The 25,636-nt window shown below is 40.2% G+C and overlaps 1 protein-coding gene across 3 annotated transcripts; it reads left to right on the top strand.

The window, feature by feature from the left end:
• Positions 1 to 3,174: 3,174 nt before the first annotated feature.
• On the top strand, positions 3,175 to 22,178 carry HEMGN (hemogen). 3 transcript variants are annotated; one of them, XM_086683568.1, is made up of 6 exons: positions 3,203 to 3,292; positions 4,480 to 4,585; positions 11,013 to 11,138; positions 12,893 to 12,986; positions 17,278 to 18,443; positions 21,516 to 22,178. In XM_086683568.1, the coding sequence occupies exons 3-6, from the start codon at positions 11,060 to 11,062 to the stop codon at positions 21,620 to 21,622; spliced, it is 1,446 nt and encodes a 481-aa protein (XP_086539694.1). In that variant the 5' UTR covers positions 3,203 to 3,292; positions 4,480 to 4,585; positions 11,013 to 11,059; the 3' UTR covers positions 21,623 to 22,178. The 3 variants fall into 3 exon arrangements, with proteins under 3 accessions (XP_086539693.1, XP_086539694.1, XP_025770327.1); XM_086683567.1 differs by lacking the exon at positions 4,480 to 4,585 and having other exon boundaries at positions 3,175 to 3,292; XM_025914542.2 differs by lacking the exons at positions 3,203 to 3,292; positions 4,480 to 4,585 and adding an exon at positions 7,621 to 7,746.
• The last annotated feature ends 3,458 nt before the right edge of the window (positions 22,179 to 25,636 follow it).

The following is a 25,636-nucleotide window of genomic DNA, read 5'->3' as shown; positions in this document are numbered from 1 at the left end:
ACACAAAAGGCAAAACAAAAAACCCCAAACACAAAAAACCTAACATTTGTTGAGCAGGTTGTGACAGAATATCAATTAGCCAAGTGTTTGGTATGCAAACATCCCCAGTGCTCACTCACCCAGAGGAGGACTTGGAGGGAGGGGAAAAGAGAGTGTCAAGAGAATGAGGGAGCCAGGCAGGCTCCACCAGGGAAAGTGCTGGAGCCAAAGCTCTGACTTAATTGGCAGGTGAGAATGGTGCAGTTGCCATCTCTGTCCACCTAGTGGCAGCACCTCTAGCCAAAGTCACCTCTACCTCAATTGGTTCCGGTGATGACTACTGGAGGCTTACCTGTGCTAGGCCCTCTGGCAGGCACTGGAGGTGGGACCATTTGGAAGGCTGCAATTCATCACCAGTGGTTCCTTTTAGGTAGGGACTCATCTAGGTTATTCCAACTCTAAACTCCAAGTCTAGGGGACAGAATCTACTGGAAGCAGGGAGTTGAAATTTCCAAATAAATGGAACTAAAGCATCATGTTAGCTTCTAGTATGTATTCTATGCCAGAGTAGCTAAAACTCAAGAGGATAAAGAAATAGCAAAAATAGGAGAGGCTACTGTTCGACTAGAGACACCAACAAAAGTAGCCGATACGAATAATAGTGGGTCAGTAGCAGGCCAGGGAGTGAGGTGAGTCTTGCTCTCTTCCTTCGGAGTTATAAACCAGCCACTGCAAAGGGAAGTTTCACTTTAGGATAGATTTGGACATAATCTAGAAGTTCCATGAAATGAAAAGAGGTCACTGATTAATTACACAGGCCAGCATTTCCCAAGATGTGGTATACATTCCACTGGGGAAGTGCAGATAATTTAGATGAAACATCTTTTATTTTAATAGTTTGGTATTTATTTTAATGTGCCTTAGATGAAATATAATTTATTATGCCACAAGCCTGTGATTGGTTTTCTGTTCATAATGGTGATATAAAATTTCCATTTGATATTTTTTAGTAAAAATGAGTGTATCTGAAGAAAAATTTTAAGTAAGTAATAATATAGAGGACATTATTACAAGAATGTGGCAAAAGTCACAAATAGGGAATGCCAAAAATTGTAAAGTTTGGGAAATACTCATTAAGCCAGGGAATTAAATAGACTGATTTATCGACAGGAGAGTTTAGAATACCAGACAAGTGAAGGGAAAACGGTAGAACTCTTGAAGGATCCAGATTCCAGTTCCAACCGTCACTAAGCCTGTGTGACATAGGCCTCCCTCTGGATCTCCATTTCCTTATCCAGAAAATGACTCTATTGTTTTGCTCAGCCTTATTATCTAGCTGTTCTATTTCACTTACTACTAGTGAGATTATGAACAATCATAATAACAGCCAGAGCATTAAGGTTGGCTGTGAGCTGGATGCTTTCCATAATTCATCATTTAAAATTTCCATAATAGTCATGAGAGGTAGGTGTTATAATGCCCATTCCATATATGAGGGGATTGAAGCTGGAAGATTTTAAGTAACTTTCCCAAGGTTGTACACAACTTGATTGGAATGAACATAGATCAGACTCCAGAGCCTGTGGTTGTGGCTCCCAGCCTTGCTGTGTCACTATAGTTAATTTCTATTCACTCTTCAAAACTAAGCTCAAGGTCATCAATTCCAGGAAGACTTCTTTGACCCTCTCTCTCCATCATGGCTAGTGTTCCTCATCTGTGTTCCCTTACTTTTCTGTGTATGCTGTTTTTTTAGATTTGCCTTTGTAGGAGAGCCTGGGTGCTCAGTCGGTTGAGCATCCGACTTCAGCTCAGGTCATGATCTCACAGTCTGTCAGTTTGAGCCCCACATTGGGCTCTGTGCTGACAGCTCAAAGCCTGGAGCCTGCTTTGGATTCTGTGCCTCCCTCTCTCTGCCCCTCCCCTGCTCATGCTCTGTCTATCTCTCTCTCTGTCAAAAATAAATAAACATTAAAAAAATTTTAGATTTGCCTCTGTATCCCTGACACCCTGCATTGTTTGGGGCAGAATAGATAGTCAACAAATGGCAAAAAGAGGGAAAGCATGAGGGAGAGGGAAAAGGGGAAGACAGAAGAGAGAGGGGATTGGAAAAGAAAATAACATATATTGCTACTTTATTTTATTAAATGTGAAGGAAGTAAAATTGAGAGGTAGGAGAGCAAGAGGGTTAAATGTATGGTCTCCTAGATCCTACCCACCCAGCTGTGCCACTTACTAGGTGGGTGAATTATGGCACAGGGTCAATGCCTGTGCTTCAGTCTCTTCATCTATAAAACAAGGATATCAATAGTTACTTACCTTAAAGGATGTTGTAGAGACTAAATTAATTATATATGAAGTGCTTAAAATGGTGCTTGGGATATAGTAAGCAAGTGTTCAATAAACATTGACTATTATTATTATTATTACTATTATTGTGAAACGAATTATAAAGTGAAAGAAATCCCACAATACCATCACATACGTACAAAACCTCTTCATTTCCCCAATTCTACTTGTTGACCAGTACAAATTCATACCATGGCAGTTCTGAATAAGAATTACAGCCGTAGGGTACACGATATAATATCCTTATCTTTCCACTTCTGTGGCAGTAGAATTAGCACTCCTTTTCTACTCTCAGAACATTTGGAAATATCAATATTAAAATTACCACACTGTATTATAATTCAGATTTACTTGTTGTCTCTCGTCCTCAATCAGACTGAGTTTCTTGAGGGAAAGGACTTTTGTTTCATTCTTCTCTATGTCACCAATTCTTAGTGAAGAGGCTGGCAATAAATGTCCATTATCTGTTTGCTGAATGAATATTGTAGCAAAGATGTATACATGTGAACAACAAAATTAAAAATATTATGTGATATTTATCATACAAAAGTTCAAATCAAGTGTGATTATAGCTCAGACAGGAGAGATCACTTCTAGGTAGGAAAAGGTCGTAGAACAGAATGGTGAAATCTGAACTTTACAGACAGCCTACCTTGGTTTTGAGCCCTAACTCTGGCATTTATGAGCTTACATGATCTTGGGATATAACCTAATCTCTTCAAACCACTAATGTCCTTACCAGTGAAATGGGGATACTATGAGTTGGACAAATGAAATGAGATAATATATGTAAAATTTCAGGTACCTATTATAAAGTGACTAACATATCATCATCACCATCATCATCAAAGGCTTTGTGATGGAGGCACTCAGTACCTGGCATCAAAGTCTTTGTGATGGAGGCACTCAGGATCTGGATGGACAGACACAGGGAGGAGCACTGAACAGTCAGGAGGTGTGAATAAAGGTACTGTGGATGTTAGAACGAGCCACAGCCAAACAGGGAGGGCAAAGCACCGTTTAATCAGAACAGTGTGGGGGTATTTTCAGGAAAGGAATGGGAGGGAAGGTTGGGAAGTTGGTTTTAAAGGCCAGGCTGAAAAATTGAGTCTTTATCTTGCAAGTATTACTCACACTTTACAGTATGCTACAAAGAGTAGAACCGAGTACCAAGTGAGCCAGTACTGAGTCAGCCATAGGGGGAATGTTCTGGCTGTTAGTGCAGGACAGTCTGGGGAAGGTGAGGGAAAATGGAAGCAGATAAACCATTTAGGAAGCTTTTCCAGTACTTCCAATGAGAAGCTGAGGTTCCCCTCTGGGATGGTGGCATGGGGAAGGATAAAAGGGAATGAACATGTGGGACACTGGGAAGACGAAATTCACTGAACTGTGCCCAGCTGGAGGCTGTGTCCAGTGAGGAGGCAGAGGCCAAGACAATTGTGAAGGTTTACAGCTGGATGACCAGGAACGTGGCGCCACTACCCTAGCAGAAAGAAATCAGAGACTGGTCTTACGGGGAGGATAAATTTTGCTTTTCGCTATGCTAAGTTTGAGGTGCAGTGGGATATTCCATAATGAATGGTATCCAAGAACACGTGAGCTTAGAACTCAGACTAATATTTATTTAGAAGATATCTGTACAGAGATAATAGCTAAAGGGATACGGTTGGATCAACCATCTAAGAAGGGTGGGAGTATACAGAGAAAAGATCAGGGAGTCATCCTTGGGAAATACCTCCTACATCTAGGGATGTGAAAGAGAAGCCTGGGAGCAAGGATGAGGAAGAGGGAGAAAGGGGAAGAACGCACCGCCACAGATGCCAAGGGCAGGGCAGGTTTCCAGGAGAGTGCAAGTGCCAGGAGGAATCACGAGCTATAGGAGGTCAGAGAGAACTGTGGAGGGGCCACTAGGAAGTCACTGATGAGGCATGAGAGAACAATATGTGGAAAGAAAAACTAGACTGCAAGTGTGAAGGAATCTAGGATGTATTGGGGGGGGGGGAAGAGGTCAAGCTAGTATAGTGGAGTTTGGGAAGTTGGGGAAAGAAAGGATAGAGATGGAATGGGGGCTCAAGGTGGGAGCAGAATTGTTCTTCCCCACATAAACCACCACTCACAGCTAATCCAGAGATGCTTATTTGTCTGTACATTTAGAAATAGAAAGAAGCCTTGGGGGAGGATGCCAGAGGAGGAACTTTGGAACAAACTAAATTGAAAGTCAGGTTACCGCCATTCTAAAGTCATAGACCGTGTTATCACTGTGAGTACAGCAGCATCTGTTTTAGCAGAGACAGAACTCATTTATCATGCATCAACAGACTGTGAGAGAAGGAAACCAGAAACTCTTCCTCCCCACTTAGGAAAACAAAGCTTGATCCACACTCTTTGAAAATAATTCAAAAGCTTTGGAAAAGGATTTTAGCAAGGAAGGAACGCTAAGAGAAATAAATGCACAATATCTTCCCTTCCTTCATTTGTCTACCCAACCGCACTCTAGGAAAATGCCTAGGTGCACCATTAGAACACTCCAATAATACTATGCACACCACCCAAGTTTATAGCACTCCGATCTACACGGTGCTTTTCATTTTACAAGAAGCTCTCACGATCACTTTCATCCTCACAGAATCCCTGTGAGATTTTACTTTTTTTGTCTTACAAGTAAAGAAACCGAGGGTTAGAAAGAACTGAGCGATTTCCACCCCTACCCCCTAATTACACAGCCAGGAAATGGTACAGCTACATACCCTTTGCTCTTTCTTGTACACATTCTCAAATACCACTCACATGGTCCTCACAGCCTGATGTTCTAGGTGTGGTATGACAAACCAAAGTGTAGCAGGACTCTGATCTACCCCTCGTGTGGGGGCTTTATAATTACATCAGTATAGCCTAAAACTACATGAGCTTTGGAGCACTTTTATTAGATCACGTTTTTGACTAGATAGTATCCCGTGCTCCCCTCTGACCCCCATCATCAGAGCCCTGGGGCAGAAGTTCTTAGCAATGTTTCCTTCCTCCCACACCTTCCCAGTTCAATCAGCCCTCTGAAATGCATGAACAAGGCCTCAATATTTAAACTTGCTCCAGGGGTGCCTGGGTGACTCAGTGGTTAAGCATCCAACTTTTGATGTTGGCTGGTCATGATCTCACAGTTCATGAGTCGGAGCCCTGAGTCAGTTGGGCTTTACACTGGCGGCACAGAGATTCTCTGCTTGGGATTCTTTCTCTCTCTCCCTTTCTCTCTTCCCAGTCTTTAATTGTGCTCTCGCTCTCTCTCTCTCAAAATAAACATTAAAACACACACACACACACACACACACACACACACACACACACAAAATAAACTTGCTCCAGAGTTAGGAGGCAGGAAAGCAATTCTCTCCCTCAATACCTGGTTTGATCTTGTGGGAAGAAGGCTGGACCAGGAGGCTGAAGGCCCAGGTTCCACACTTACACTGCCAGTCTAGCTCTGTGACCTTAAATCACTCGATACTTAGCACCAGTGTCTTGATCTGAAACATGAAGATCTGTTTTATGTCTGCCACAAGGATCCGGCGAAACACTTGTGAAATAGGGCCCTGTGTGGAGTTTAATTTTCTGCTGTAGCTGACTTGACTTTCTTAATTTTTGAAAGAGGAGCTGTGCATCTTCATTGTGCACTGGGCCCTGCAAATTAGGTAGCTGGTCCTGCCTGTATGACCTTGACCAAGTAACAACCTCTCTGGGCTCCACAGTCTGTAATTGATTGAATTGAACTGTTAGGAAAGAGACAACCCTCAACCCTTCTTCTATTCTACTCGTTAGCAAAATTCACCACAATTGATTACCCACTTCTTCTTGAAATGTTTTTTTCCCTGTGGCTTCTGGGATACTTTACTTTTCCGGTTGTCCTCTGCTTCTCTGGCTGCTCCTCCCCTGTTTTCTCCCTAATCTGTTAACATGTCCCAAACTAAACTCCAATCATCTTCTTCAAGCTTGCTCCTCCCAGCCTTCCTCATATATTCGTGGTAACTCTGTCTTCCAGCTGCTCAGACCAAAACTCTTAGTCTTTGACTGTCTCTCACTCCACCTCCAATTTAGAAGCTACTCTAGAATCTGATCACTTCTTCACCACTCCCATCACAGTGCAAGGCTTCATCACCACTCACTGGGATGACTGCAAGACCCTTTTTTTTTAAAACTTTTTTTTTTTTTTTTTCAACGTTTATTTATTTTTGGGACAGAGAGAGACAGAGCATGAACGGGGGAGGGGCAGAGAGAGAGGGAGACACAGAATCGGAAACAGGCTCCAGGCTCTGAGCCATCAGCCCAGAGCCCGACGCGGGGCTCGAACTCACGGACCGCGAGATCGTGACCTGGCTGAAGTCGGACGCTTAACCGACTGCGCCACCCAGGCGCCCGACTGCAAGACCCTTTTAACTGGTCTCCCTGCTTCCACCTCCTTTCCTGCTGCTAAGAGTCTATTCGCCACACAGTAGTCAGAATAATCCTTAAAAAATATAAATCAGATCATATCACTCTTCTCTTCAAAACCATCCCATGACTATCCATCTCAATCAGAGTAGAAATCCCTACATGGTGCAACAAACTTACCTCTCTGAACCTACTTCCTACCACCACCGACCATTTTGCTGGTGTCCCTTTGCCTAGAATGCCCTCCCAGCTATCAGCCTGGCTGGCCCCTCACTTCTGTCAATTCTGTTCAACTGTTACCCTTTCTGTTAAGCCCTCCCTAATCACCCTATTTATTTAGTTAGTTAGTTAGTTAGTTAGTTAGTTAGTTAGTTATTTTAAAGTTTATTTATTTGAGACAGAGAGGGCAGGGCGGGGAGAGGCAGAGAGAGAGAGAGGGAAAGAGCGAATCCTGAGCAGGCTCCTCACTGTCAGCACAGAGCCCGACACGGGGCTCAGACTCATGAACCGAACCATGAGATCATAACCTGAGCCAAAATCAAGAGTCAGATGCTTAACTGACTGAGCCACCTAAGTGCCCCTCACCCTATTTCAATAGCAACCAGCATCAACTTTCCCCCTCATTCCTCAGCCTGCTGTTCCCTGCTCAGTTTTCTCCAAAACACTTATCACCATCTGATATATTACATATGTATATATTTTAAGTTTGCTTAGTGGTTATCTCTCCCCACTAGACTGTAGGCTCTGTAAGGGCAGGAACTTTTGTCTTTTAGCTGCCATATCGCCAGTACATAGGACGGTGCCAGTGAATGACAGTAGGCAGAGTTCCAGAACAGATGATGGGATTACTATTATTAAGTCACAGCCACGTCAAGTCCTCTGAGTGTATAAAGTGCCTTCACAGGCTTCCTGCCCTGCATACAAGAGTGTGGATATTTATGGGGAACCACTGTGGCAGCCTCCCACTGGATTAAACTGTGGGGATGGAAAGGTGAATCAGGAGAGGTAACTACCCTCTAAGAGTTTGTGGCTTAAAAAGAGGTTTTGTGTATATATGCAAGTAACTATAGAACAAGGTAGCATTTGTTTAAAAATATCCACCCTTTAATTTAATGGCTAACATCTCACATTCTGGTAATGACTCCAGAGTTTTCCATAGGGAGAAGGGACAATGAACTATGGCTTGTGAACTTACTATGTGGCTACTTCTGTGTCCCAAACAAGTTCCTGCTCTGGCCTGCTTATCACATCAAAGACACCTTGCCTGGCTTCCAATCTACTTTGCTTTGAATTCTTTCCACTGTCCTCCCCCACCCAAAATTGGCTCTATTTACTGTTAACTCAAGTCCCCACCCTCTTATAGTCCCTCCACACTCTGCTCCCAGATACAGGGAACAGGCAGGGGTGAAATCAACTTAGGAAGGTTGCAACAGGGTAGACAGTCTATTAGCTCTTTGCAATCAAGATGTGGATATATATACCTCAAGTGTACGGTGTACAGAATCCAGGAACTACATCTGTCAGTCTTTGCATCCTGACATTGTTGCTCAACATGTGCACAATATGAGGCGTTCCCTAAGGTTTGCTGAATCATTGAACTGAATGTAATAAGCCCTGAGTAAGGATAAATTTTTTTAATTTTTTAAATCTTTATTTATTTTTGAGAGAGAGAGAGAGAGAGCGTGAGCAGGAGCAGGGCAGAGAAAGAGGGAGACCCAGAATCTGAAGCAGGTTCCAGGCTCTGAGCTGTCAACACAGAGTCCGGAGTGGGGTTTGAACTCACGGACCGTGAGATCATGACCTGAGTCAAAGTCGGGTGCTTAACCAACTGAGCCACCCAGACGCTCCAAGAGTAAAGATAATTCTAATTAAGAAGTACTTCTGCATCTTCTGTAAGGTACCCCAGAGATAGTTTATAAGGTTATTTTATTGAGGTATCATAAGAAGCAACCTGTAAGAATGAAAGCATCTCAAATAAAGGGATCAATATTTAAAATGCCAGTTTAGGGGCGCCTGGATGGCTTACTTAAGCATCTGACTTTGGCTGAGGTCATGATCTCTCAGTTGGTGCCTTCGAGCTCCGCATCAGGCTCTGTGCTGACAGCTCGGAGCCTGGAGCCTGTTTCAGATTCTGTGTCTCCCTCTCTCTGCTCCTCCCCTGCTCTCTCTCTCTCTCAAAAATAAACAAACATTAAAAAAAAATTTAATGCCAGTTTAAATGATAAAACACTACTATTTTATAATTTTCAAAATTACTTTAATTTGTATTTGATTTCTTTAAACCCTGTATCTGAAAATCCAAAAGTTATGGAGAGACGAATTACAGACAACACCTTCCATTCCCTCTAGGAATCCTTTGAATAGAGACTCCCTGAGGTTATCAGAGATTTTAGATCTTTTCTTATGGGAAAGGCTGGAGAACTGAGAAACTCAAAGTGTTAGGATATGGTGACTGAAAACCACATTAAGTTTGAGTGCTGGGTACGTGGGTGTTTGTTATATAATTCTCAATACTTAACAGTGTGTTTGAAAAGCTCATTTCTCTCATATGTTCACACTACACATACATTTTCATACCCAGCCAAGATCAAACCTGAAAAGATGACCTGTCTTATAATCAGTGAGAGGTGCTGTCAGCACAATGTAAGACAATTTGGGGCAGGCAAATCATTCCTCTCCTTGACTCTCAATTTATCTATATATAAAGTGGGGGGAAGGAACTAGATGGTTTTGGGCCCCTTCCACTTCTTTTTTTAATGTTTATTTTTGAGAGAGAGAGAGAGAGAGAGAGAGAGAGACAGGGTGAGCAGGGGAGTGGCAGGGAGAGGGAGACACAGAATCCAAAGCAGGCTTCAGGTTCTGAGCTGTCAGCACAGAGCCTGACGCCGGGCTCGAACTCACGAACCGTGAGATCCTGACCTGAGCTGAAGTTGGATGCTCAACCGACTGAGCCACAGGTGCCCCAAGGGCCCTTTCACTTCTAATGCCTTAAGAGTCTAGAGAAGTAGGGGGCACATATTCACTTTTTAAAGTTTTTCTCTTTATAAAGGATTCTTTTCAGATTTCCTGAGTTTCTTTAGCACATTTAAAACTATGACTTGGTTTAGCAAAATCTGGTTACTGTATTTTATTATTAATAAAAGCAGCTAATACTTGTTAAGCAAATTCAATATTCCAGGCATATATAAAATGTTTTATACAGACCATTTGATTTAATCACCCCAATAACACCACAAGATAGATACCAATACTGTCCCCATGCTGTAGATTGGTAAAGTGGCCCCTAGACTATCTAACTTGCCGAACTAAGCAACTTTGGAATTCAAACTCTCTTCAATCCAATCTATGACTCTAGAATACTGCTGCTCCTGCATCTCTCAGAAAGGCTGCTCATAGCAGGGTGTGTTCAGTGGTTCTTCCCTACTTGAACAGCCATAGTCCTCTGTGCTTCCTTACCTTCTCAAATGGGGTAACCAACTGGGGATGGGGTAATTCCTTTGGTTTCAACTTAATTTCTGTGACATAACATGGTCATATTTTCATTAAGAAATTCTTTTTGCCCTTCCCTGGATGAGTAACAGTGGATTTCACTAGTCATCTTGAGGCACTTGTGAATGATCAGGTGAGCAGAAAAGGGTTCAAATTTGCTTTGAATTCCTAATTTGGTTCCTTGGGTCTATTATCTAAATTTCACAGCATATACACGTGTGAAATTTATTTTGCAACAGATTAAGGTAATAGTGCCACATGCAGGAAAATAACGTAAGGTTAATTTCATAGCTTCATAATTTTCACATTCATGATTTTCACTTTTTCACAAGAACTCTGTGAGGTGGGCAAGTCAGGAATTATTTACCTACTTTGCAAATGAGGAAAGAGCCACAGAATGGGGAGGTGACTTATTCTAGGACATGGACTGGTTAGGTCTTACAGCTAGGGCACTTTCTACACTATGCCATTTCCATCTGGAAAAAGGACCATGAGACTCAGGCACTTCTTGGCAGACAGAAATAAATGACTGCTGTACCGGAGGCTGCACGATGCCAGGCTGTGGCCGTGGGGCTCCCTGTATAACTAGCAACTATACTACAGGATGAAGATAGTAGGACCAACCATGCCCCCTACTCACACCTGTGCAGTGTGATAAAGAAAGTAGAAGTAGTCAGCAGCTGTGGTCCAACCAGATAAAACTTTTAGGCGGGAAGTAAAGTGACAAACTCGTGTGTGCGTGTGTGTGTTTAACTGTTAGTTGCTTTGATATTTTTAAAAAGGCTGTTTGTGGAAGTCAGACCACATAGCAGGAAGAGTTAACAGCAAGATGGATTTGGGAAAGGACCAATCTCGCTCGACGCTCCATCAGACACCTGGTCCTCATCAAGAAGAGAACCATGTTCCAGGTAATGAAAGAGATCTTAAGAGGTCTCTACTGGCCACTAAGATGTCTTAGTGACAGTTGGGAAGAACTGGGCTGTGATTATTTTCCTAATTTTTATGGATCTGGCCCCCAAAAAGCACATAATTGAGTATGTTCATATAACTTTAGATGGGAAGGATTGGGGCTGTATAACCTTCTGAGGTGACTTCTAATACATTAAGATTCTAATAAGCAGAGAAACACAAGGACATAATAAATTCTTGATAATATATTTAAGTGAAAGGTAATGTTAAAATACCCAGTACTGAACGGTTGAGGTAAAACAACCATTATACCCCTATACTTCTATGGTAGGGTAAATTTGGTATAATTTTTTGGAAAGAGATCTGGTCTACCTATTGTCAGATCTTTAATAGTGCTTATTCTCTTGACTTCCTAATCTTAGTTTTGGGTCTATCCTAAAGCAGCCTTTCTCAAAATGTTTTGCAGAACCCTAGGTCTTGAGACAGTTCTTAAAATTTTTTGTGCCATGGATCCCTTTGGCACTCTGAGGAATCTATAGATACCTTTTTATAATAAATATTTAAAATATATAAAATTCATAGATAAAATTCCAAAGGAAGCAATTGTAAGATACAGCTATTAAAATGAAAAACTGTGATACAGTAATATATATGTTTATTTATAGACACATTACATACCAAGATTATAGTAATGGTGAATCTAACAGCATTGTATCAAATCAAATATATCATCTCAAATAAATTGTGTTTTTAGGTGTCTGCAACAACTGTAATGTGATGTGGAAAAAATCTGTGATTTCTTTTGGTGACAAAGTCACTTACTGCACAAAAATTTCTGTGGTTTGTCACCTACATTCATAATTGAAGGAAATGGTAAATTAATTAGACATCGATAAAAATAGACATATAATATCCCCCAAATCCAAATTTATCATTAAGAACTTCTGTCTTAAGAACAAAAGCTGCTATGGCCCAAGGAGCATGCTCTGTCTTTTGGGGCCCTCCATGCAAGTTTGTCATCACTTTACAGGCTCTAAGAAGACCCATTAACTTTTCACAAACTCAAATGGCAACAGAACCTTTCTTTTGATAATAACTTCCCAAAGAGCTTGGAGAGACATCATCCTAAGGAAAAAACTCAAAAGGAAAAAAACTGCATGCATGAATATTATTATAGTTTGAGCTACCGTGACAAAAAAACCCAACAGCCCATAAAATTGGCAACAACCAATACATGTGGAATGACTGGGCAAGTGGGAATACATCAACTTGATTAAAGTTATAATTATGAGGACTATACCCTAGAAAATATTTCTGACATGATGTTAGGTTAATAAATGATAAAATTATGGTATGCTATCATTACAACTTTGTGTAATATGGAGACTAGATGGATATGAGAAATAAAATGAAAACAGGTTATAATGTTAAGGATGGCAGAACACGGCTGATTTTTTTCTTTTATGTTTGTGCAATATGTAAAATTATTTTGAAGAAACTAATGGGTTGATAGAACACATATGTATAAAAACTGACCCTTTCATTTAAAAAGGCTTACTGAGCGTTTGCTCCTAGGCATTCTTTGGAGGCATAAGGATGAATAAAATGTGGTCCTTGTCCTTCAAAAGCAAGGAGAAGAACAGACACCCAGGATGGGGTGGGGGGGGGGGGGTCTCCACCTTGCCATAGGACTCTTGCTGATAAATGCCACAATTGATCACTATCTCCTATAACTTCCATCTTGATCCTACAGAAATCATTGGAACTTGGAATCTGCGAAACAGAGAACAACTCAGGAAAAGAAAAGAGGAAGCACAAGAGAAGCAAACTTCACAATGGCAATTTGGGTATGGTATCATTGCAGGGGAAGAGGAATGGCTATTTGTCAAGTACATGCTATGCGTCAAGTAGTGCTGAGTGCTTTTACACACTATATTTTATCCAACAATTCCATGAATCAGGAGCTGGTATTCCTATTATACAAAAAGAAAAAAAAAGAAGCCAAATCTCCAAAAGGTTCAATCTCTTGCCTAAAATCACACAGCTAGTGAAGTGGTGGGAATGGAATTTTATCCCTGTTCTTTTTAAATTAAAGCACCAGGCAGTTGAATTCCATTGTAGAGAGGCCTGGTGTTCTTTCTACTACTCTGGTAACATAAACATAGAAGCATCTTGTCGGGAGCAGGAGATACCTTTGAGGAGCTCCTGGCTGGTTTTCCAAACTTTCTGTTAGTAAAATACTAATTGAATGAGTACGATTAACTCTCCATGGAGCAAACCAAAACACTTTATGTAAATAAGTGACAGGAAAGTTTAGGAGTTTTTAAATCTCCAAGCAAAGTCACTTGTATATAACCTTAGGGAGAGAGTACAAGACCATGATTATAAGTGAGACAGCATCTAACTGCATCCGTTTAAAATATGACTATGAAAACAGAGGAGGTGCTTGGAGATAGAAAAGGGGAGCCCAAGGAGCTCGTCTAAGCCTGGGTTTCTCAACCTGGGTACTATTGATGTTGTGGATAGGATAATTCTTTATGTGGGAGGCTGTTGTGTGCATTGTAGATGCAGCATCTCTGGCATAGCAGCATCTCTGGCATCTAGAGACCAGTAGCACGCCTCCCACCTGCATTGTGGCAACCAAAAATATCTCCAGACATTGTCAAATGTCTCTTGGTGTGGGGGACTAAGGGGCAAAATTGCCCCCAGTTGAGAACCACTGATCTAAGCACTCTTTTATTATAATAATAATAATTATTATATTATTATTAGATTAGGAGTTATATCTGCATTTCTTCATTGTTGCGAAAAATGTTTCTTTTGGTGGCAAAGATAAAATAGATATACATTAAAAAAAACACACAATATAGATGTTTTAGCACTTTTCTTAAGAAAGGACACCAATCCCCCCTGGGGACTGAGAATCTTCTATTCTGCTATAACACGTTTCGATAGCACCAATCAACTCACAAATGATTGGTAAATAGGAGAATGATGTCAGTGTAATGTAGAAGCTGTATTGGTCCATGATTTTTCCTAATCAAAAAGGAATACAGTTAAAACCTTCAGCAGGAAAGGGAAAAGCCTTCAGCTTGGCTGCTGCATAAGCAGGGTTCTTTTCAGCCCACATCCAGGGCTCCCTCCCCAGAGGACACCACCAGCCCCCCATAGCTCTCCACGAGTAGGCTGCACTTCCTCCTGGGCCCAACCCAATGGCAGCTGGCTCAGAGCACCACCGGCATTTACGGGATCTCAGCAGCTGAAAGCCTGCGTTTAAACTGTTGCTTTTGCGTATTTTTGCTATCCCCCAGGCAGCCTTCTCATAGTAAGCTGCCTATCTGGACTACTCAAGATATCTCCCCCAGTACCAATTATTATTTTTGTTAGTGTTAGAAAGTTGCACAAGATTTGAGTTGTTTGCTTTAACTCTATTTTCCCCCATAAGCACTGCACTTTTAGTGTAGGATTTTGCTGAAAGTGAGGCTTTTCAGGAATGCATATATTGTGTTACAGCAGAAACTTCTGTACTCGAGTCCTGTGGCAAGTGACTCTGTTGAAGAATATCCTTATATTCCCTAATTCCATACTCTCCGGGCAACCTTCTGATCATTATTTGGCTTCTCAAATACCTGCTACAGAGAAAGAGTACATTCATCTGTTAGTGCAAGCATCCTCTGCTGTGTGACTTTGCATTTCTCACTGTTCACTTAAAAATTGGTTTTTAGGTTTATATATCAGCCATTTTCAGCTGATTGATGAGTTCTGTCCCAGATAAATGGAGCTGGTCTCAGTGTGCTGATCCAATTGGATTTCTGGGCTTGCTGGGTGGGGGGAGCAAGGCTGAAAAAGTCACTGAAGTAGAGGACACCTTGGGGAGCCTCTTGGCAGCTGGCTGGCCATGCTCTTAGGACATATCTCTGTGCTATTGAGGGCTATTCTCTTTTTTTTTTTTTTTTAACATTTATTTATTTTTGAGAGACAGAGAGAGACAGGGCGTGAGTGGGGGAGGGGCAGAGAGAGAGGGAGACACAGAATCCGAAGCAGGCTCCAGGCTCCAGGCTCTGAGCTGTCAGCACAGAGCCCGACGTGGGGCTCAAACTCACGGATCGGACCGCGAGATCATGACCTGAGCTGAAGTCGGACACTTAACCGACTGAGCTGAGGGCTATTCTTACACAACATACCACACAGCGAAACCTAAGTGGTTCCAGAGAGAAGCAGGAGAGTGTAATGGTTAAGAGCCTTGGCTGTTAAAGCCAGAATGACTACTACATTTGAAGCGTGGCTCCCTCACTTCTAGCCATTTGACTTTGGACAAGAACGTGTGTCTGTTTTGTCATCTGCAAAGTGGAGATAATAATAGTATCTACCTCATAAATTGAGGTGAAGATTATATGAGATAACAGAATAAGCAAATTACTTAAAACAGTGCCTGGCACATAGGAAGCACTATAAGTGTTTCCTATATTAATACGAATACTAATTTATATTTGAATAACTCATTCCTCTAAGTTATTGTATGCGATTCTTACAACAACCGCATGAGGTTGGACAGATACCATTTACTCCATTTTGCCTGTGAAGAAACCAAGGCATAGAGAGTTTGAGTGACTTACCCATGATCACATAGCTGATCAGTGACAGAGTTCAGATTAAATTTTAGACCACATAGATATATATGCATTTTTTGAAAAACTACCAGGAAGAACATGGAACATTACTCAGATTCCCTCATACAGTGATCTATGTGACAAGTTATTTAGTATTCAATATTAGAATAAAGTAAGTGTTTCCTGAAAAAGTCACATATACCATCTTTTAAAAATCTGACAATAAGGACTTTATAATTTATCCTGTTACCTTTGTTAGTTGGAATTATACTTTAAAATGGTGAGGTGCCTTTCCATCATTTTTACATAACATTTTCTTGTATATTATTTCTAATATTAATTTTTGACTCTCTTATTACATGTTTACCTTTTTAATATTGATTTCAAACTGGTTTTAGGGAGGCAGTCTTTAAAAAATTTTGGAAATTTTGGAAATTTCAAACATAAAGGCAGAATAGGGTATACATTTAAGTGCGCAAGGACTTACGAGCACTGCAAAGATAGAAAAGCACGGGTTTTATCTCGTTTGCTAACAAAAATAAGAATATTTACTACAAGAATATTTCTCCACAAGTAACAACGGTATGAGGCAGCTCATGTTCCTCACCTAAAAGCATGGCCTTCACAATAAATCCTGAGCAAGGAGAGCATTTCAGCCCCGTGGTTGGCAAGAGGAGGCTCTGTGGAGCAGGTAGCATGGAACAGAATTTCAATAGGTTTAGAAGAAGGATGAAATGTTTATTTTTAGTACCTTTTCCTCCCCACCACCAGCCCATCTGTATTAGCCATCTGTATTTGGTTATAGTTGCAGTACCTAATGAGTTGTCATTGGCCGAAATTTCCATGCATATCTTTTTATCTTTTAGATCCTTAATCTAGCTATTCATTTGGAGTAGGTATAAAATGGCCACTCGTACCTTTCCACCAGGCTTCTTTACCTCAAGAGATGTTTTTGAAGCTTTTGACCCAGCTCACAGAATGTCTCATTTGACATGTATTGCTGCTCTTTAGCATTCTCTACACAAGACACTGAATTAGATAAGCAATTAGATATACATCTTCCGTCTGCAGGCTGTGCAGACAAGGAGCTGTGCCTGGATTGCAGATCCAGAAATGCAATTGTATCAGTTTACCCAGGGCATAGTGGGACTAACTCACACATGCTAAACCCAGACAGACCACTGTATAAACCACAGTGCCAATCTATTAATTTATAACATCAATTATATGTTCTCCATAACCAATCTTTAAGTATATGCTCTCAAACACACATACTCTCTACACTCACCAAGAAGTTTCCTTGTGAGCAAGGCGTCAAGAGACAAAAAGTCCCTACGGGACATCTCCTCTCCTGACAACTAGCACTGGCTCCTTCATTTTACAAACAAGGAGGTTGAGGCCTAGAGAGATTAAGTGATTTTTTTCATGGTCATGCAACAAGGCAGCCGGAAGACCAGCGGCTGTTATTACTAAGCATTTATTTGAATCCTGTAGGCCCATTGCTGACACTAATTCTGATCTTTCACAGAGAGAAAAAATGCAAAAGGCCAAGGATAGGAAAAGGAAATAAAAGAGGCAGAAAGAGACAACAAAACACAGACCTGAAGGTGGAGCCTCAGTCACAATTTAAAAAGGACATGAGGGAGAAAGCATTAGCACCTATGGAGAAAGAACTTGAACCGCCTAGGACTATAACTGAAGCGCTCTATCTGGTAGCCTCTCCCAAAAAAGTTGTGCCTGAGAAACACATTTTTGCAATGGATCAAGAAAGCATTATACATCAGGCGAATTCTTCCGAGATACAAGAAACAGCAATACAAAACCACTCTTCTGAAACATGCCAAGATATGGCTGACCCTGAAGCCCTCTCTCCTAAAATATGCCAAGAAACAGCTGTACTTCAAGGCCATCCTTCCAAAATGTGCCCTGATATGGCTGAACCTGAAGCCCTCTCTTCTAAAATGTGCCAAGAAACAGCCATACTTCAAAACCATTCTTCCAGAATGTGCCCTGATATGACTAAACCTGAAGACCTCTCTCCTAACTTGTGCCAAGAAATAGCTGTACTTCAAGGCCATCCTTTCAGAATGGCTGAAGATCTCGCTCCTAAACTGTGCCAAGAAACAGCTGTAGTCAAAGTCCTTCCTTCTAAAACTGAAGACATAGCTAACCTGGAAGGATGCTCTCCCGAAGCATTCACCAAACCAGATGTGCCTAAAGGCTATGCTCATGAAACATACCAGAAAAGAGCTGAACCTGAGGAATACAATTCTGAACCAGATCAAGGAATTGCTGAGATTGAAAGCTTCTTGCCTAAAACAGAAGAAATAGCTGTGCCTAAAGACCTTTCTACAAAAACACACCAAGAAACAGTTGAACCCGAACACTTCTCTCATGAAACATATAAAGAAATTGCTGTGCCTAAAGCACCCTCTCATAAGACAATCCAAGAAATGCCTGCTGCTGGGGAATATCCACCTGAAATATACCAAGAAACACCTGAGTCTGAAGACTCTTCGCCTGAAATATACCAAGAAACACCTGGGCCTGAGGACCTCTCCACCAACACATATAAAAATAAGGATGTGCCTCAAGAATGCTTTCCAGAGCCATACCAAGAAACAGATGGGCCCCAAGGCCAGGATCCTAAAGCACACCAGGAGGATGCTAAGGATGTTTATACTTTTCCTCAAGGTAGGGATGGTTTGTTGGGACAAGTCAGTGAAACTGCCACTTAATAGGATTCCCCATTTATAATTAGAGCACCAACATAGGTATCCATATCCCTCAGAGTGATGATTTATAGCCTTCTTTCACAATTTAGGATATCCCCTGTTATCACAAGGGTATCATTCATGTCACTAGCTGGTTTCAAGTAAAAAATGTTTTTCATTCAACCAGGGCCTGTTTGGCACATTTACAAAGAATTAAAATAATTGGCAATTTAAGTGTGTATACCAGGTACTTGACAGAGTATCCATTCTGGGAAACTTTAGCCAGTGAAATGAAATAAGCCCAATATAGGATGAATTATGTGTAAAATATTTTAAAGAACGATTAAGTTTAAATTAACAAGAAAGCTTGATGAATAAAGTTTTTCTTGAGAATTAAAATGTCCCAGCAAACTAAAGCAAGTAAAGTCATGGTACAAGGTGCCAATGGGGTTATAAAGATACAAGATATGGGGGCGCCTGGGTGGCGCAGTCGGTTAAGCGTCCGACTTCAGCCAGGTCACGATCTCGCGGTCCGGGAGTTCGAGCCCCGCGTCAGGCTCTGGGCTGACGGCTCAGAGCCTGGAGCCTGTTTCCGATTCTGTGTCTCCCTCTCTCTCTGCCCCTCCCCCGTTCATGCTCTGTCTCTCTCTGTCCCAAAAATAAATTAAAAAAAAAAAGTTAAAAAAAAAAAGATACAAGATATGATCCTGTTACAAAGGGAACTTGTTTTTGTAGGATTTATCAGGTTTGCCAAAAACCCTTTCTATCTCAGTATTTGTTCCTGAAAAGCATTCTCCTAAGCATGACACTTTTAAAATAATGTGATCTTTCTTCAATTTGGCCTTTGCCTCAGGGATATAACTGAGAACCTTGATTCTCTTTGTACAAAACCATAGACAGTATAGGAAGTGGCCTGAGTCTAGCAGACCATATCCTTTTCTCAAGAAATCCTTCTGGTAGCTTATAAACAAATAAGCTCTTTCCTAAAAGATAACTACAACAGAGACATGGGGTTAGTTGGGTTCCAGTGGGTCCAGGTTTTCAAGGGTGAAAACATTAGAGTAAAAAGCAGCCACGTGAAACACTGCCTGGGCTGACGGGAGCCCCTGTTGGAGAAACACTTCTTATCCACACAGGGCTCAGTTCGAGCAGTTTCATTCCTGCCAAGGTTAATGTGGGCAATTAATTCATGCTTTTCTTGTTTGGGGTTTTGTCTGGCCAAACAAATGGAAGTATATACCTTTTTACTGATTAGAAAAGGCTCATAGTAATGAATTATAAATGTTCATTATGATAAATTAAAGCAATATGTAAGTGAATATAGAGTAAATCCCCCATGATACCATCTCCTATCTCTGATTCCCATCCTGGAGGTTGTTTTCCTTTGTTTTAACAAATGACATAGTATAATACATTCTATTCTGTGTAAGCTGCATTTTTTCACATGCAATATATATCACGGCCATCTTAATGACATCTTTTGTAACAATTGTATGGTATTGTGTTATATGTACAATAATTTATCCAACCAGTCTCTGAAATGATGAACATTTAGGTTACTGCCAAGTTTTACTATTACAACAATGTTCAGTGAACATCATTGGAACTAACATTTATTTGGCACTTTCTATGTGCCACACAAAAATCTTTTGTGCCACACAAAAATCTTTTGTGTGAATTATTTTATTCAATGTTAAAAAGCTTACCAGAAAAATAATATTATCCCCATTTTATAGATAAGGAAACTGAGGCACTGGGAGCTTAAGTGTGTCTGATTATAACCATTGGATAAATCCCTAGAAATTGAAATGCTGGGCCAAAGGGTACCCACATTTAATGTTTGGATACATTCTGTCAAATGAGCCTCCCAAAATGTTTTAGCAGTCCACACAAACCAAGAGTTTATGTAAGTGCTTTTTCCCCAATACTGCACATGATTACATTTAAAAAATCTTTTCCTATGTGTTAGGTTTTAAAAAACCCAAACAACCTAATCGTTTTAATTTCCACTTTTCTGATAATGACTGCTTCTAGGCATTAGTATTATTATGAATTTGAATTTCATGATTGTTATAAATTTGATGTTTTTAAAAATTTTTTTTAAACGTTTATTTATTTTTGAGACAGAGAGAGACAGAGCATCAACGGGGGAGGGTCAGAGAGAGGGAGACACAGAATATGAAGCAGGCTCCAGGCTCTGAGCTGTCAGCACAGAGCCCAAAGCGGGGCTCGAACTCACGAACCGTGAGATCATGACTTGAGCCGAAGTCGGACGCTTAACTGACTGAGCCACCCAGGCGCCCCTTTTTCTTTTTTAATTTTTTTTCACGTTTATTTATTTTTGAGACAGAGACAGAGCATGAACGGGGATTTTTTTCTTTTTAAAATTATTTTTTTTAATGTGTATTTATTTGTTTTGAGAGAGAGCATGCACGCGTGAGCCAGGGAGGAGCCGAGAGAGAGGGAGAGATAGAATTGCAAGCAGGCTCCATGCTGTCAGCGCAGAGCCTGACACAGGGCAATATCTCATGAACTGCGAGGTCATGTCCTGAGCTGAAATCAAGAGTTGAACGCTCAACTGACCAGGTCACTCAGGCGCTCCTCAATTTTTTCTTTTGAGAATTGCCCGTTTGAATTCCTGTTCCATTTTAAATTTGATCTTTTTGGATTGACTTAGAAAATCTCTATGTAATAGTTAAGCTTTTACCTACATACAAGTTGTAAATATATTTCCAGTTGTCTATGGTTTAAATTTATTTATAGTGGTTTTTGTCACCTACATGACAAGATTTTAATTTTAATTTTTGGTAATTCAAACTTGTCATTCTTTTCCTTTATGGTTTCTGATCTGTTTCCTGCTTAGAAAGGCGTTTCTAATCCTAAGATTATAAGAAAATTTTATTGTTTATACAACATTTATGGTATTTTAATATTTAAATCTTTAATTCATCTGAAATTTGCTTTTGTGCAAGGTGTGAGGTAGAGTTTTTTAATCTAGTCAATTGTCCCAGTTGACCATTTATTTAACCTATTTTCATATTTTATTTTACAGAAATGAGAGAAAAACCCAAAGCAGAGGAACCAGAGATACCAGCAATTCCAAATGTTCCTCAAGAGATTCATCCAGAAAATGACGTCTATAGTTATGTTTTGTTTTAACGATGCTCAACCATCAGTTGTCCAACAAAATACACATCTTAGTATACGTGTGATTCTCAAAATATTGCATCTCTACAATACTCATTAATATTTTAAGTGGTTTTTTTCCCACATATAGACTACAGCTGAAAGAGTGAACTAAGGTGTTTTTTGAGGCTCTACCACATAGATGATATCCTGCTAGTTTGTGCGTGTGTGTGTGTGTATATGTATTTTGGGGTAAGGATAGCGGTGGGGAGAGACAGAAACGGGAAAGGGGGGGTGCTGAATAACTGATTTTTACCCTCAAGAACAAACCTTTCTTTGGTTCATTTTTTTAATTTATTTTTTTCCTTGGTTAATTCTCAAAAGTAGAGAGAGTATATTGTCTGTTCATTTAAAATTTGGGGAGTAATAGTTTTCTTGTAAACTTTGTTCAATTATCAATGTAACAATAGCAGCAACATTTTATTCAGGCTTTAGTTGGCTTTTTAAGTTAATTTTAACAATTTATCCTTCTGGGACTCCTTCAAAGGTATTTTGAGGTAATGAGTAATAAATGTAGTTTACTTAAGTATTTGAATTTTGATTTTCTATTTTTCCTTTTTAAATATTGCATTTGTGCAAAAAGTACATTAAATCATTATCACATGCTTCACCGTGTGGACAGCATTGTGGTAAGCACTGTGAGGGTTAGAAGACCTATAGCATATAGTCCTTACCCAGCAGGGGTTTAATCTAGTTTTACAGGGGAATAAAACAGAATATAATTACAAAAGAAAGTAAGAAAGGCTAGTGTCATTTGAATAGTACATAGAATAGAGGAAACACTCCCCTCCCCCCCCTTTTTTTTTGCTGGAGTGACCTGAAAAGATTAAATCTCCAAAAGATGAAAAGATGAAAAAGATTTGTATTGTAGGTGAGGATCACAGCATTATTGTATGTGACACAGAGAAGGGTGAATTCGAGACATATTCAAGAGAACTACTTGCAAACTACAGTTAATGCAGGGTCCATGTGGAATAGCAGGCTAATAGGCTAAAAATCTCATATTATTAGTGTGAACAGAATTTTCCATACCAAAGATTACGTAAGGTAATGGGGAACTAAGTAAGACTTTCGAACAATGGAGTGGCAGTTTCAGTATTTTAAGAATATCTATCTGGTGATAATGGTCACGATTAGCTGAAAATGACAAGAGACTGGGGGCAGGAATAGGAACTCTTCCAGGTGGGAAGATGTCTGAAAAACTCCCTGGGATTTGGTTGGGGGGGGGGATTGTTTTCAGTTTTCCCTCTGTAGAAGACTAAAGTAAAAGAGATTTCTGTGAGTAAAGGTTTAGTTTAGCAAGGGCACAATTGCATAAGCTCTATAGGCACATAGGCACTGTGCTAGGTTCTAGGCTATACAGTGAAGAACAAGACAGAATCCCAGTCCCTCAAACATTCCTAGTGTAGAACAGAGGTTCTTTTTTTTTTTTTTTTTTTAGAACAGAGGTTCTTAACACTCAGGATATATTAGAACCACTGAGGTAGATTTAAAAATTACAGCTGTGCCTCCCCAGGGATTCTGATTTACCTGCCTAGGACGACATCCAGGCATAGGTATGTTAATTTTTTAGTTTATTTTTTTTTGTTGTTGTTTCAAATATTCTTTGAGGAATAATTTTAGAAATTAAAGAATATTTGTAAAGATAGTACGGAAGTTTCTGTATACCTCTCACCCAGTTTATCCTAATGTTAACATGTTCTATAACCATGGTCCATTTATCAAAACTTAAGAAATTAAGACAGGTGACATTACCATTATTTGGATTTCATTAGTTTTTGTGCTAATGTCCTTTTTTGGCTTCAGGATCCAATCTCAGATATGACATTGCATTTAGAATATTTAAAAAGCTCTCCAGGTGAACCTTGTGCAGCTACAGTTGAGGACCACTAGTGTATGGGGAGGGTACAATGCTCTTTCCTTCCTGTTTGCACACATTCCCCCACAAACATTACATTTTTTTCCTCTTGGGGTGTATGCATCATACAATGATTACTCATACTCCATTATATTACTCAAGTGACATATTGAGGGCAGAATAACCACATAATAGTCCTTTATATCTGGATGGCACTTCAGAATTTATACTTTGATATACACTGATTTGCTCAAGAGTGTATGAAATTGGCAGGGCAGTGATTATCATTCCAGTTTTATAGATGAGGGAATAACCTCAGAGAGGCTGGGTACTCACCTAAAGTAACATCTAACTTCCTCAGTACTTTTCATGCTGGGTCTAATCTTAGAAAATCTGGTCTCAATTTCATCTGCCAGAGTGGGTCAACATTAGTTAGAAAAGGGTAAATGGAAGTTTCATGTTCTAATAGTGTTGCATTAAAGAGGAACCATAAGAGATTTGCATATGTGCCATGCACAGGGGCACAAAGGTGAAACAGATGACAAAGTAGATGGAATGAAGAATATAGAACGTTAGAAGGAGAGGGATCTTCTCTTTTTACCTTTTAGGACCCTTTCTGCTTGCCCTCTCACCCCACTCCCTGTATACACACAATCTCTGCTTTCTCACTATTCTTATTCAAACACCAGTGTGCATCTAAACATTTTCCAGTTTTCTTCTTGGCTTAAAACGTTGAGGTCACAGAATCAAAAGTTTTGCAACCATCTAAGCCCACTTTGTACTACCCTCCTCTCATGGTAGGTACAATGGTGGTTCTTAAAAATCCATGAAACACATGCTACTAAATCTAAAATGATCTCATGAGAAGTCCCAAAGCTTTAATTGTTTTTCAGGGATCCTTCATCCAAGTGAAAGATTAAGAACCATTGCAAGGGGAAGTGTTCTGTAACTGTAGGCTCATGACCACCTGTATTAGAAGCATTTAGTGTTTTTTTTTAAATTTTTTTAACGTTTTTACTTATTTTTGAGAGAGACAGAGACAGAGTACAAGCGGGTGAGGGGCAGAGATAGAAGGAATCACAGAATCTGAAGCAGGCTCCAGGCTCCAAGCTGTCAGCACAGAGCCCAATGAGGGGCTTGAACTCACGAACCATGAGATCATGACCTGAGCTGAAGTCAGATGCTTAACCAATGGAGCCACCCAGGAGCCCCGGCATTTAGTTTTTTTAAAGGCAGATTCCTAGATTTTACCTCCAAAGAAAAGATTGCCTTATAAAGTTTTTATTTTTATTTATTTATTTTGAGTGGGAAGGGGCAGAGAGGGAGAGAGAATCCCAAGTAGACTCCGTACTGTCCGTTTAGAGCCCGACAGAGGGCTCGAACTCACAAACCTTGTGATCATGACCTCAGCCAAAATCATGAACCAGGTGTTTAACCAACTGGGCCACCTAGGCGCCCCAGAAGGTTGCCTTATAAATTACAAATAATCTTATATAACTCTAGAAAGGATAATAAAAACCTCAAATCATATAATAAAAGTGTTACATATTTAAATTCCTATTTTCCAGAACAAAAAATTTTACCTTTGAAATTTAGATGTGGCAATCTACATCAGTGTCTCCAAATCTGCTTTGCATCTCAGTACTTGTCACACTTGGTAATGCATTTTTTTTTCGTGATTATCATTAGATAATGATATCTAAGGTCAGGAGGGCAAATACATTTCCACACTAGTCTGTCCACAAATTAAGCAATACTATCACTTTCAACACCACCATCTAGTGGCAAACACAGCTATTACGGTGCCAGTTTCACAGAGTGTATATAGCTTAATTGTTCTCAAACTTGTTTCTGCAGACACACAGATTAACAGCATTTCCCCTGGAAACAGATAAATGGCATTCTTTTCCAAATTTTCATGGACAGACGACAGAAGAATATTAATGAATGTGATCAATTTTAAAGTGTGTGTGTTTGTGTATGTGTGTGCGTGTGTGTGTTTTCAACCACAACCTTCTCTGTCAATCTTTGGCTCCTGCTGGTTATTTTCTGCTAGTGATCTATTACTCCATAACAAATAAAAAGGTTTAGCGACAGCTTTTCATGGTTGTGCGTTTAAAATCTGTGGA

The sequence above is a fragment of the Puma concolor genome, chromosome D4 (assembly GCF_028749965.1).
Source record: "Puma concolor isolate L17-30 chromosome D4, mPumCon1.1.hap2, whole genome shotgun sequence".
In the NCBI taxonomy this organism is placed as follows: Eukaryota; Metazoa; Chordata; class Mammalia; order Carnivora; family Felidae; genus Puma; species Puma concolor.
The sequence above is the reverse complement of the archived record's forward strand: the minus strand, read 5'-3'. Positions and strand labels throughout refer to the sequence as shown.